General features: G+C 35.7%; 1 protein-coding gene across 2 annotated transcripts in view; it reads left to right on the plus strand.

Annotated features, from left to right (window-relative positions):
* LOC109112099 (importin-13-like) overlaps positions 1-12,584 on the plus strand; it is a 35,831-nt gene extending 23,247 nt beyond the window's left edge. Inside the window, exons 12-21 of one of the 2 annotated variants that reach the window (XM_042778264.1) lie at positions 1,949-2,098; positions 2,186-2,266; positions 2,390-2,527; positions 3,612-3,708; positions 7,272-7,324; positions 9,728-9,794; positions 9,892-9,950; positions 10,847-10,936; positions 11,015-11,196; positions 11,438-12,584. In XM_042778264.1, coding sequence (XP_042634198.1) covers positions 1,949-2,098; positions 2,186-2,266; positions 2,390-2,527; positions 3,612-3,708; positions 7,272-7,324; positions 9,728-9,794; positions 9,892-9,950; positions 10,847-10,936; positions 11,015-11,196; positions 11,438-11,534 — 1,014 coding nt within the window. In that variant the 3' untranslated portion in view covers positions 11,535-12,584. Of the gene's footprint in view, positions 1-1,948; positions 2,099-2,185; positions 2,267-2,389; positions 2,528-3,611; positions 3,709-7,271; positions 7,325-9,727; positions 9,795-9,891; positions 9,951-10,846; positions 10,937-11,014; positions 11,197-11,437 lie in introns of those variants that run through there. The other variant, XR_006162809.1, reaches the window with a different exon arrangement.
* Positions 12,585-14,747: the final 2,163 nt, after the last annotated feature.

The following is a 14,747-nucleotide window of genomic DNA, read 5'->3' on the forward strand; positions in this document are numbered from 1 at the left end:
ATGTAAAATCTAAACTGATTTCACTCCTATTTCCAGTTCAGCCTCACATCTTGTCTCTTTCTATGTGCTGCATATCTATTTTTGACTTTCGTTTTCTTATACCTTTCCTCCCGTCTGCTCCTTCCCAGAAAGACATTACATCAGCCTCAGTAAACAGGCTGTGATGGGCTGCTCACACAGTGACCCCTGCTGGTCACAGACGCTGTGAAGATATATTTGAACACTCAGATCTCATGCATTGCCTCTGATGCTATTTTCAAAAGGCGCTGTCATTAAAATTGCTAAAAATATCTAAAGTAAACAGGACCTTAGTGTACAGTTCTTCACATATTCTTTATTAAAAAAATGGTTCTGGCTCTGATATCTGATTGGATGAGACGTTTTTAATAGACAACACATGCATGCATCTCTGACGTCATATCAATTATATATTATATTATTATATAAAATAGATTTTTTTAAGTAGGCATGTATTATAATCTTATTCCAGTTTAACTTTTGTAAATAAGGCCGGTGCCTTTATTAACGGTTTAATTGAGCATCTCTTTCCTTTTGTTCTTGTGTGTGATGTCACACAGGAAGGAGGACAGTGTAGCAACTCACTCTGCCTCTCCACCAATCATTGAGCTGTTGTCATGGAGCTAACAGCGGTAATTAAACTGCTGGCCTAATGGTTGTTTAACGACTCTTTAATTACCGCTGATGTTCCCAGAAGCGCTGGCACAGAGCGTACACCCACCCCACCCGTCCTGTCCCTGCACCATTACTGACGCTGAAATTGATTATTTTATTACATGATTAAAGCTCATAATCTGGGATTTTTCTTGCTCATTTGAAATGTGTTTGATGTTCTGTTTAGCTGAGATACTATTGTACTTTTTATGAATAACTCACATTTCACTGCTGGATATATATTCTCTATATAATCGTGTATGTGATGAATAAAAATCTTGAATCTTAATGGTTTGAATTAGTTTTATTATTTTAAGTTTAATTTTAAATTTAGTTAAAGATTTAGGAATTTTGTTGTGTATTTTTGTCTCTTCGTTTTTTCTTTTTTAAATATGTCTGTATAGTTTTTATTAATTTTATTTAAGATTTAGTTTGTTATTTAGCTTTTTTTTAAAAGTTAATGTTTGTTTGTTTGTTTGTTTTGTTTTAGTTAACTATAATAACACTTCTATGTAGATGCTCAAAGCTCTCTCTCCTGTCCACTGTGCACCAAGGCAATTTATTTGAACTAATCTGCAAAAATAGGTAGAAATAGGGTTTTTTGTTTTATTAAAGAGCCCCAGGGTTGATTTATTTTTTATTTTTTTATTATAGGGCTGTGCAGTTTGGCCAAAAATTTTGTGATTTATGTATTTAAATAATTATAAAGTAGTAGTACATAATATATAAATATATAATTATGAAATAATAATATTATAATTATTATTTTATTATTATTAAATTTAAATATTTTTAATACTATAAACTATTTATTACTATTCTACTATTTCCGTGTAAAATAAAAAAGTATTTAAGAAAAATAACAATAATTTTATTTTACAGTGCAACTGTAAAATTACAGTAATAAATGTGTTATTAAAAGTGGCATTAATTTGTTCACTTTAATATCGCACTATAAGCCATGTTGAGATTATATTTTGTATAGTCTGCCTTTGCGAACAACTGTTTGAGCTCAGCTAGCACGTGAACTTTTGTTACAGACTTCTTAAAGCTAGAGTAGCAGAAATGCTCAGTTTAATCTATATGTTTTGAGAGGAAAATCGTCATGGAGAACTAAATAATGACTGTTTAGGTGTATGAAATCTTGAGTGAATTCATAAGTGGATTTCAGAGAAAAAAAATAAATTGTCTGAATGTATTGAGATAAATAAAATATGGCCCCTTTAAAATGAAAAGACACATCGAATAACAACTTGACCCTGGTTTCTCTCTTCAGCCAAACCCTTCGAATAAACTGGCCATTATTCACATCCTCGGTCTGCTGTCCAATCTCTTCACCACGCTGGACATCACCAAACAGGAGGAGGAGTCAGGAGAGAATGCCCCGCCCATCAAATCAGTCCCGCCCCAGACAGGCCCCAACCCTGTAAGCACATTCCAGCTCTCCGCGGTCACTCTGAAGCAGACGTTCGCATGTGTCAGAGGTGGACTCGAGTGTGTTTGTGTGTTTTAGGTGGTGGTGGTGCTCCAGCAGGTCTTTGCACTGATACAGACGGTCCTCAGTAAATGGCTGAATGACTCGCAGGTTGTGGAGGTAAGATTCATCACAAACTCCTTATTCTGCATCATCTCCAGATTGTGCCATAGTCATTTGTTCAGTTTCCGATGTATCATTTCCATACGGATGCAAGGCAGATTTAATTCTGCTCTCTCTCAGGCGGTGTGTGCCATCTTCGAGAAGTCTGTGAAAACTCTCCTGCATGATTTTGCCCCCATGGTGTCTCAGCTGAGTGAGATGCTGGGGCAGATGTACAGTACCATACCACAGGCGTCTGCACTGGATTTAACACGCCAGGTACACGACACACACATTACAGACGAATCTTTATACAGACAGTAATGTCCTAAAAAATCTGTCCATAAAAAGTCTTAATAACAAAAGTCTTAATTATCATTTAAAGTCAAGTCACAATTATTTATACAACACAGATTTTTAAAGCAGTTTCATGTTAATAAAACAGGAAAATAACAGCATTAATGTTGTAAATGCATCAGTTTGAGTTATAAAGCAGCTCTACGGAATATAATGGTGTGATTATTCAGCTCAGTTTAGTTCATTAGTTCAGTAACTGTGTCAGTGTTGTAAAGTTCATTATGTTGTTATTGTTGAATCATTCAGTTTCGGGACGGAAGAACAGGAATCATCAAATAGCTTAATGTGATTATTAAACTACAAAAGGCTGTGATTGAATTGCGTAAATGTAATCTCTACACGTTCAAAGTCAAAATGTAATTCTGCAAGCTCGCAGTTATAGAGCAGTTCAATCGATGAATGGCACACATTTATGCCAATAGGTGGCTTGTGATCAACTGTTGATATAATACGGCCTAATTTACTTTCAATTAAAGTATCACAATATGCATAAAATCGTTTTTCTGGATATTATTTTGATTACACAATGAACTGTATCTGGCACTTAATTCAACGTTGTACTCTTGTAGCTTCTCTCTGAAATGCCCCGTCTAAGACTAAGAACATTATTTAACATGTTCTGTATAGAGATTTTACTAGTATCTGCGCAGTCATCTTTTTATTGTCCTTCTCTAAACACATTATTATCATATCAGCAACCTCTTACTCATATGTTTGGATATACAAGTATGTAATTAAACTTCATCACTTATGTAAATATTTAATAAAACATATCTTGAGCATTTTAAACTTGTTTTATAGTCGAATGTGTGCCTGTTTATTAATAATCAGAATGACGAGATTTAATATGAGATTGTATTGGGTTGTTCTGTATGGACATATGGTATTAATTTCATTTTTATGCAAGCCTTAAAATTCTCAAATTTGATTTTGGAAAAATAAGAAAGCTTGAATGTGTTGTGCTGCCTCCTTTGAGTTTTGTTTGATTGATCTTGTTCTCTTGCAGATGGTCCACATATTTGCCAGTCAAACGAATGATTTCCCCCCAATCAAAGCGCTGTTTGAACTGGTCACTTCTGTTACTCTGACCATCTTCCAGCAAGGTAGGCATGCCTGGGAACATCCAGCTGCAGAGGGTGAAGGAAATCATGTGCTTTTGATGTCTTTACTCTCACTATTTCCAGTTGTTTGCATGTATCTGTATTTGAGACACACACACACACAAACAGAGTTCAGAAATGGGCATGGTCTTATGAAACTGTTCTTGTTTTCTGAAATGGTGTGGTGACACTTGATCCCGATGTTCTGCTTGAAATTTCCACCCCATGAGTTTCACACATGCTTGGATCCAATGGCGTTTTCACACTGGAGTTTCTGATCCTGATCCGAATCCCTTGGGTCCTGTTTACACCTGGTATTAACAGTCATTTCAGGTGATCTGATTGATTGACAGGTGAGTAGGCGGTGCTTCACTGTTGTCTGGGGCACATTTATGCTCCAAATGCATCTGAATGTGAATTAAATTATTTGACCATAACACAGTTCAGATAGTGTTTACATCTGTACTTAGCACTCACAATTAGTGATTGGACCACCTGAGATGGATCTTAATACCAGTTGTAAATGGGTTTTTTTGAAGCGTTAGCGTTTTCAAGCCCATTTTAAAATCTGCCTTTGTCCTACAGTCCAAGTGGCATCATTCACTCAAGATTCGTTCTTACATCTCCCCAGTTCTCATTGAAATGACTGGATGTCACTTGATTTAGCTTACCAATGGTAAATGTGACCAATCTTTAAATTAGTAGACTGTTGACTTTCAGTAATTGCTTTAAACAGCACCCAAATGATGCTTTTACAATAGGCTACTCACCATTAGGGTGATACAATAATGGCTAAACTCATAATCACGATTATTTAGTTCAAAAATTATAATCACTATTATTAATCACAAATGTTCTCGTTTGAGAAATTTACACAATCTACACAAATCAAGAGAACATCAAATCATACGCAGAGTTTATTATATCTCATCTAGATTCTTGATTTATTATATTTGTCATATAATTAAACTGTTTCTACATTAAGAAAACTGGTTAAACCTGACATTCCTAATATGAATTACACTAAATGCCAAATTATGTTAATGTTTTTAAACGTGTTAAAGTTTTTCTGTTAAATAACAAAAATAAGACTTTGTATTGTAGCCCAGAATTTATGTAAGCGTGTTTATTCGCAATCGCAAACAATACAGTGGAGATTCATGGTTGGATTTATTACAGTTTGTCACTGAGAAGGTCTGCTTGTATTAAAGGGATACTCCACCCCAAAATGAAAATTTTGTCATTAATCATTATCCCCATTTCGATCCAAACCCGTAAAAGCTCTGTTCGTGTTCGGAACACAATTTAGGATATTTTGGATGAAAACCGGGAGCCTAGTGACTGTCCCATAGACTGGCGAGTAAATAACAGTGTCAAGGTCCATAAAAGGTATGAAAGTCGTCATCAGAATACTACTTCTGCTATAAGACATGCAATCTAGGTTATATGAAGTAGGGCTGTGCGATATGTACAAAAAAAACCTATCACGATTTTTTGATCAATTTTGCAATTTCGATTTTAATCACGATTTTGACACACACAGACATGCTTTACTGTCATAAATGCATTCAGTATAAATTTGAAACATATATCCAAAAGAAAAACCAATGAGAGCTTTATCAAAAAGTTGTAGCATGCCTCTAGAACAGACATAAGTCAAAATAATCACTAAGTAAAGATTTCAAACAAAATGTCTAGACAATAAAAAATAAAAGATTTGTAAAGGGATTTTTCCTTTTTTTTTTTTTTTTTGCCATGCATTGGTCATAGAGCTCATTGTTGCTTTGCCTCAGGTGCTGAAATATATTTATTGCCTAAGGTTCACACGTACTCCGTCTGCAGTGCGTATACAGTATGTGTATGCGGTGCAGAAGCAGCAGCGAGGGCGCGTTATTGTAACGCGAAAGCACATTAAAATAATGCGCGAGCGCGAATCTCTCCGCTCACTCGCAGATTTCCTCTGCTCTGTCACAAAACCAGACACGCGTGCTCAGATACACGCTGCTCTCGTCCGGAGAGAATGCGTGCACTTAAAACATGTCTCCTCTCACTCACTCACAACTCTCTCTATGCTCATGCACTAGATATTCATTCTATTCGCACCTTTCGATTTCTAACCTTTTCTGTTCACATCTTTTACCGCGTGCAGTGTGAACGTTCTGATCCATTAACATGTGCTCAGAAAAAATATGCATCACAGACAGTGTGTGAACCTGGAGTTATGGCATATGCCCGGTCTGTTCTGTTCTCACGCTCCACTTAGGTGCGCTGCATTCTGACTGGATCGGATAGCATACTGCGGGAGGTCGGGACCGCGGAAAATCGTGCTATAAAGCGATTTAGAAATCGCGCACGCTCAAATCATGATTTTATTACGATTTCGATTAATCGCACAGCCCTAATATGAAGTGACGGGACGACTTTATTCAACAATTCCTTTGTCAACGGTCTCCTCTGTGTCTCTCCATATCACCGTATGCTGTGTATGCTCTTCTGTGTCATCCGCGACCACAAGGATGTGCTGTTTTCTTTCAAATCAAAGCTAAATACACGTAAAACAGCACATCCTTGTGGCGCGGACTACTAATGTAAATATAATGAAAGGACTTACGCTGAAAACAAAAATGTGATGTAGGATTTACTTTGATACAGTTTTCACTCAGAAATTAATTACAAAGGATCGATTTTCTGGTTTGGACCAACCAGTGACAAGAAGTGTGAAAACAGCCTAAAATCGTCCAGCATGACTCCCTACCACACACACACACACACACTCTCACATAGTTGTTCTTTGCATGTGTCCTCTAGTGCGCTTGCATCCCTCACTTCCTGTTTGTCATTCTTCACGTTCTTCTGTTTTAACCACGTCATTTCCAAATCACCAGAAATGTGAGCGATAACACTCTTATCCCGATCAGGTGACATGGCCGAGAGGACCTTCCGTGGCCTGTGTGTTTGTTTGTCATTTGTTTTCTGTGAAGGGGCGGGGTTTGACAGGTGGGTGGGGTCTGGGTTTGAGGGGGCGGGTCTTGTTTGGAGTGTGGGAACAGCAAAGGGAGGGAAGTTTGGGACTGACTGCTACCTTGCTCTTCCGGGGTGGCGGTGGGAACCAAGCACTCACCAGCCGCAGCAGGCCAGTCGGGTGTATGAATTGAATTTACAGACAATGAAAACAAATAAAACGCACACTAAAAAGAAACCAAGCAACACAAGTGTCATCACAGTAACAGGTGCCTCCTGGGTTCCCACTCCAAACCCACAGTTTCTTTTGTTTTTTAGGTTTCTTTTCTTTCTCTCGTTACTTCTATTTCTTTTCCTTCTTTGTTTCTCCCCTTCAGAACGGACTCATTGATCTCTTTTTATGTTTTTCCTTTTTGTTTTTCGCTACTGCCTTCAAGTCGTTCATGTTCCCTCCTCTTTCTCTGCCCTACTTCTCTCACGCGTGCGATTATTTCCGTCCAGTTGACTTTTCCTTTCCACATGACTGTTCGATCTGTTTTTTTGCTGTTTGTATATATTCTTATTATTCTTATTATTTCTTAAGTTTCATCTTTATTATATTTTAGGGCCCAGGGATCATCCTGATATTGTTGATTCATTTATGCAACTCCAAGCTCAGGTGTGTTTTTAGTTTCTTATTTCATTCACTTTGGGTTTCTCTCTTCTCTTTCGCTGTCCCTTTCTTTCTCCCTTCTTTTCTGTGTTCGGGCAGTGGAATTGACCAGAGGGGTTTTGCTATTGGATGATTGACAGCTCTTTTGTCCAATAGTCACACAGACAACAGTCATCTCCTCTAATCCTGTACATCTCATTCAATCCAAAGATCCTGCTCTTTGTGGCGGTTTATTACACATCAAAACTTGGCTGTGATTGTGCTGCATTTCACAGCATTTCTTTTACAGTGTAGTTGGACTAAATTGTATGTGATAGTCTTATAAATATATATATATAATATATATATATATATATATTATATATATATATATATTATATATATATATATATATACAGTACAGACCAAAAGTTTGGAAACTTACTATTTTTAATGTTTTTGAAAGAAGTCTCTTCTGCTCATCAAGCCTGCATTTATTTGATCAAAAATACAGAAAAAAACAGTAATATTGTGAAATATTATTACAACTTAAAATAATAGTTTTCTATTTGAATATACTTTAAAAAAATAATTTACTTGCTGTGATGCAAAGCTGAATTTTCAGCATCATTACTCCAGCCTTCAGTGTCACATGTAACATCCAGTCTATCACATGATCATTTAGAAATCATTCTAATATTCTGATTTATTATGAGTGTTGGAAACAGTTCTGCTGTATAATATATTTGATGAATAAAAGGTTAAAAAGAACTGCGTTTATTCAAAATAAAAATAAAAATTTTTAATAATATATATTCTAATAATATATTTTCTTTACTATCACTTTTCATCAATTTAACACATCCTTGCTGAATAAAAGTATTGATTTTGTTAAAAAAAAAGAAAGAAAAAAAAATTACTGACCCCATATTATTGACCAGTAGTGTATATTGTTATTACAAAATATTTATATTTTAAAAACATAGCTTCTTTTTTTTTTTTTTTTTTTTTTTTTTTTTTTTTTTTTTTTACTTTTTATTCATCAAAGTATCCAAAAAAAGTATCACATGTTCTGAAAAAATATTAAGCAGCAGAACTGTTTTCCAACTTTGATAATGAATCATCATATTAGAATGATTTCTAAAGGATCATGTGATAATGATCCTAAAAATTCAGCTTTGCATCACAGAAATAAATGATAATTAAAAGTATAATAAATTTAAAAACAATTCTTTTATATTGTAATAATATATCACAATATTAAATTTTTATTTTTTATTTTTGATCAAATAAATGCAGGCTTGATGAGCAGAAGAAACTTCTTTCAAAAACATAAAAAATAGTAATGTTTCCAAACTTTTGACCTGTACTGTATATATATATATATGTTTTTGTATATGTATATGTGTATATATGTATATATGTATATATGTATATGAGTATTGCATCTAGATAAGAAGTGAGTTAAAAATTTGAGAATATTGAATATCTAAAATATAAAGTGAAATGAAATCAAGTTTTTGAGTAATATAAAATAAATTATGTTAAGCATATAGATAAGACATGTTTGAGACTCTATACTATTTATTAATAAACAGAACAATAAGTAAAATGAGTAAATAGTAATGATCTACCTCTGTGTCTTTATATCGATACGAGCAATTTATTGCTGTGATCAAAGATGATTTTTTTGTTTTATTTTTGATTGTTTTTTAATAATTCTAATATGCTGATTTGGTGCTCAATAAATATTTCATACATTTTTTAAAACTGTCTGATAAATAAGTTCAAAAGAACAGCATTAAAATAGAAATCTTCACATTATAAATGTCTTTAATGCATCCTTACTGAAAAAAGTTAGGTTCAAGATCCCACAATCCCCTACCACTCATTTCAGTGTCATTCCAGCCCAAAACCCAATGAAAGCCTAAATTAATTCATCTCAATGAATTGATTAATTGATTCAAATGAGTTGGCTCTCTGGTTTATGTCTTCTCATGAGGCTCTCCTTCTCTCTCGGTTTCTCTCTCTGTCTGTTTCTCAAATATCCTCTCATCCTCAATGAGTTTCTTAATGCATCAGTTGTCTTTATCGTACATGTTACTTAGATTTCTGTTGCATTCAGTCCAACTGAGCAGAGAAAGCAGTGATCGAACAGATGAAAAACAAGTGAGAACACTAAAGAGAGAAAGATTCATCATACCTTTAGTTTCTATTGAGTTAAATTTCAGTATTTTAGTTTCTTTGGTGTTGATTTCTTATTTACCTGATCTGTTTGCATTGAAAATGTACGTTTGGTTGATTTTCTAGAGCTAGACAGGTGTAGGGAGTGAGTGACGGAGGGTGGGCGGGGCACAGGAGTGAGTGACAGGGTTCCAGGGGCGGGGTTTGAGTCATGTGCTCTGTTCATTGGCTCTGTCTGATTCGTAGGCCCTCAAACGGAAGCCAGATTTATTCTTATCAGAGAGTCTTGATGTGAAAGCCGTGTTTCACTGTGGTAAGTCTGTTTCAAATGTAGAAACCATCAATCAATGTGTGGTGTCTCTGAGCCGCTGTAATATTTAAAACAAAGTAATTTCTCATTTCGGCCGTAGGAGTGCTGTCACTGAAATTCCCAGAAGCCCCGACAGTCAAATCTACCTGCCTTTTCTTTGTAAGTCAGAGGCTGTCGCATCAACCTTACTTATTATTCACACCCAGAGCACAGCACACTACTGTCAGATGTCTGGAATAATTACAGTGTTTTTGAAAGAAGTCTCTCCTGCTCACCAAGAATGCATTTATTTGATGGGACATACAGAAAAAACAGCCAAATATTTTTACAATTTAAATAAACTGCTTTCTATTTAAATATATTTTAAAATATAATTTATTCCTCTAATGCAAAGCTGAATTTTCAGTAAGATTACTCCAGTCTTAAGTGTCACATGATCCTTCAGAAATCTGTGCTGATTTGCTGCTCAATTATTACTGATGCTCAATAATTAATAATGGTTGTTATTAATGTTGAAAATTAACAATAACAGTTTGTGCTGCTTCATATTTTGTGGAAACCATGATGCATCATTTTCAGGATAATTTGATTAAAGAAACATCATAAATGCCTTCACTTTTGATTCTCTCGTGTACCAAGGTTTCCACAAAACTATTAAGCAGCACAACTGTTTTCAACATTGATAATAATGAGAAATATCAGAATGATTTCTGAAGGATCATGTGACACTGAAGACTGGAGTAATGATGCTGAAAATCCAGCTTTACATCACAGAAATAAATTACATTTCAAAATTTGTTAAGAATGTTAGAATTTATTTTAGTTTTTTTTAATTTTTATAATATTTCACAATATTACTGTTTTTACTGTATTTTTGATCAAATAAATGCAACCTTGGTGAGCATAAGAAACTTCTTTCAAAAAACGTAATTCCAAACTTTTGTAGTGGATATTGTTTTGATGGTAGATTTAATGCTCAGTGTGAGCTGACCCAGTTTTCATAAACAGCAGTGATGTGTAATATTGAATCTTCCCTGTATTTGCGCTGGATGCAGACGGAACTAATACCGCACTGCGCAGACATTCCTCCTGTTGCTCAGGTCGTGCAGGAAGATGGTAAACTCCTCCTGTTGGCTGTACTGGAGGTGAGAGGTGCTCAATGTTTGGTGGTTGTTGAGTAATATAAAAAAAAAAAAAAAAAGACTGATCTGTTCTTTCATTAGGCCATCGGCGGTCAGTCGTCCCGCAGTCTGATGGATCAGTTTGCGGAGGTGCTCTTCTGTCTGAACAAGCATTGCTTCGCTCTGCTGACGGTGTGGCTCAAAGAAGCTCTGCGCTCACCGGGCTTTCCGTCCTCACGCGTCTCGCTTGAGCAGAAAGACACATTCAGCCAGCAGGTGCTCAGGTGAGATGGGTTCACGTATACCAATTCACCATTCTGGATAGATTAATATTATTAGTTTATCAGCCCTTTAGGATTCTGATTGTTCAATTCTTTTCAAAGAAGTCACTTCTGCTCGCTAAGGCTGCTTTATTTTATTATTATTATATTTAACGTATGTGATGATGTAATCGTCACATTATTATATTATATTAACGTATGTGTTGATGATGTAATCGGTTTATTTTTCTCCACATCCTCTCAGGGAGCGATTGAATAAGCGCCGAGTGAAAGACATTGTGAAAGAGTTCACCCTGGTGTGCCGCGGCCTTCACGGAACCGAATACGCCGCGGACTACTGAGCCGCCGCTCGTACGGACACAGAGTGAGAGGAAACCCAAAAAGTACAACTCCCAGAAGCCCTCACTGCGATGCGAATGACACCAAGTCAGAACTGACCATCTGAGAGTCGGGATCTTCCTCCAACTCGTCCTTCTCGCTCGCTCTCTCTCTTTCAACCACTCTCTCATTGGATTTTGGGGTGTCTGTAGGGCGTTCTGAACGGGCGACATCTCCGCTCCCCACATCTCACGGCATGTTCGCTGGAAACCGTTCTTTGATTCTCCCACATTCGATCTTCCGTGGCTCTTGGGCTGTTTTCCTTGTGATGATTTGCATCCGTTTGAACGAAGAAATAGTGTTCGTTAAATGTTTTTTATTTTTATTTTGAAGATACTGAAATAAAAAGCATATATTATATATATATATATATATATACACACATACACACACACACACACACACACACACACACACATACACACACATATATATATATATATATATATATATATATATATATATATAAATAAACATAATAATCTAGTAAACCATGGGGTGGCTAGTCCGTGTGCTACTAGCAGAGAGAGGGACCAGTACAGACTGATTTTTTTCTGTGGCTTTAGATCTGTCCTCTATATCTCTGTCTGTTTAACCCCTTACGATCGTTTCTGCCAAAATGTTGTGGATGTTTTTTTAACTAAATTATTATGATTGTTTTTGATATATATATATATATATATATTGAAAGTTAGCAGCATATTTGGTGACTAGTAGAGACTGGGCGTTACACAACGAATAAGAGAGAGAGTGATGCACTCAAGATAGTTCAGTCAAAAAATAAAATCGTCATCATTTAACCATCATCATGATGTTCCTAACCTGTACATTTTTCTTTAGAAATTCTTCTTTGCGTTTTATAAAAGGAACGTTGGTAGGTACATGCACTCAGATAATGGTCCCAGTAAACATATGACCTATATTTGAAAATTTATTAAAGGAATGGTTCACCCAAAATTGCTAAAGATTTACTTGAAATCTACTCCCCCTCAGGCCATCCAAGATGTAGATGCATTTGTATGATTTTGTTTTTTGGGGTTTTGTGGAATTTAGTTTTTTTTTATTTAGTCAATGGGTGATGTATTTGTTTGTTTAGATTTTGATGATTGTAACATCATAATAATCCAGACCACTCCAGTCCATCAGTTAACATCTTGTGAAAAGCTGCATTTTTGTGAAACAAATCCATCAAGGCATTTTTAACTCTATCCTTAATATTGTTTCCTCCAGTGAAAAAAGTCATCTCATCTGAATCAGGAGAGAAATATGCACAGATCAAGCACTGTTTAAGTAAAAACAGTCAAAAACCTTGTTGTGGATTATTATGGATTAAGAGCTAGTGTTTTGGTCAGAAGTTGCAGTTTAATGTTAAAGCATCTTAATGATGGATTTGTTTCTTACAAACGTGGATTACTTGTGGATTATTGTGATGTTTTTTATCAGCTATTTGGGCGCTCATTCTGACGGCACCCATTCACTGCAGAGCATCCATTGCTGAGCAAGTGATGGGATGACACATTTCTCCACATCTGTTCTCATGAAGAAACAAACTCATCTGTATCTTTGATGGCTTGAGAGTGAGTACATTTTCAGAATTTTTTTCTGCAAGTCTTTCTCTCTTTTTCGTTCCTGCCCAGCTCCTTGCCGACATGTAGCATGTGTGTTACATTACATACGGGCCCAGAATGTGTCGTAATCAGTGGACGAGGGCTGTTCTGTCATGTTCGTTTACCAGTGAGTCACAGAGTGAGAACAAAGGGAGAGACAGAGACAAGTGTACATTAGGTTTTTTCTTTTTCTTTTTTGTACCTTGTTTTAATTTATTAAATACATCTGAGATGGCAGCTCTGGGTTCTGTGGTCTGTTTGCATGAATGAAGGTGTGAATGTTCAAATGTTCATCACAAGACTAAACCAAACCACAAGCTCGTAAGTTGAGTATTGGAGTGTGCAGTGTTCATTCAAGCATATGTTCTTAGGCTACAGGAATGTTTTTGTAATTTTTACTGCAATGAATATTTCTCAGAGTGTGAGACTCAAACATTAAAATCTTGACCGCAAGAATAAAGCTATTAAATGTACTATTGCACATGAAGAGATCTAGTAGTTCATAATGATACATGTTGACCTTTTGTGACAACATGCCCCAATATAGGCTTTTCTGGTAAATTAAACAGTAGAACAATAATAAGGAACAAGGAATTCATGAAACAGTAACAGTGGTGCTAAAGATAGCATACAGTAAATTTCAAAACGAACAGATGCCCTGAAAACTTATAGAAATGGCAGTGAAAGGTAAATGCAATGGCAGTAGAATCCTTGCTGTTTATTTGATGAAGGGGAGTTACTGCAGTTCTTCATATTGACCAGCAGATGTCTCTACAGCTCTGGAGAAACATCGAGACAATAATGTTATATATCTAAAAAGGTCATTGTTTATGCGTATGTATAGGAAAGACATGGCTGTTTTGTAGAATGGCCCTCGTACTGGTATTGCAATTCTGTCCATTCTATAATGTTCTATTCTATTTTACACGAAGTTCAACATTTTCCAACGTCTCTAGTGTAGGTTAACTTGTCGTTTCCCTTATTTTCAGTGTAATTAGGTATTTTTTAGCAAACGATTGCAGTCGTTTATATCTGTGTAAAATAATTACTTTAAACAATGCATTATAAAACAATGACCTCCTGACACCATTAAAAACAATATAACACCTGTATGTCCGGTTTAAACCTTGCATGTACAGAACCGGATCTCTGGGTTTGGTCCAATTGTTATTATTTTTTTTTTAAATAGTATAGAATTAGCAGAGATTGCAGTTCACGAAATAATACTCAAACTTAATTGAATAAACTTGAGCACAAATTAGTAATCACACAACCTGACGGTGAGTAAATCTTGTTTTAAGTGTAGGCTACTGTGCCTTTAAGATTCAAATGTTTTGATTTGGAATCTTTTACTTTTGTTTTTGATATTATTATGGAATATTTTGTTTACATAAACTTTAACACTACACTGTATTGGCAGTCGTACCGGTAAAGATTTAATGAATAGAATCGAATCATCAGCAGTGAGCGTGAAATTTAGGGACTTTGGGACCAGGGGGGATTCTGCACCTCTCTCTCTCTCTCTCTCTCTCTCTCTCTCTCTCTCTCTCTCTCTCTCTCTCTCTCTCT

The sequence above is a fragment of the Cyprinus carpio genome, chromosome A20 (genome assembly GCF_018340385.1).
Source record: "Cyprinus carpio isolate SPL01 chromosome A20, ASM1834038v1, whole genome shotgun sequence".
NCBI classification, from domain to species: Eukaryota; Metazoa; Chordata; class Actinopteri; order Cypriniformes; family Cyprinidae; genus Cyprinus; species Cyprinus carpio.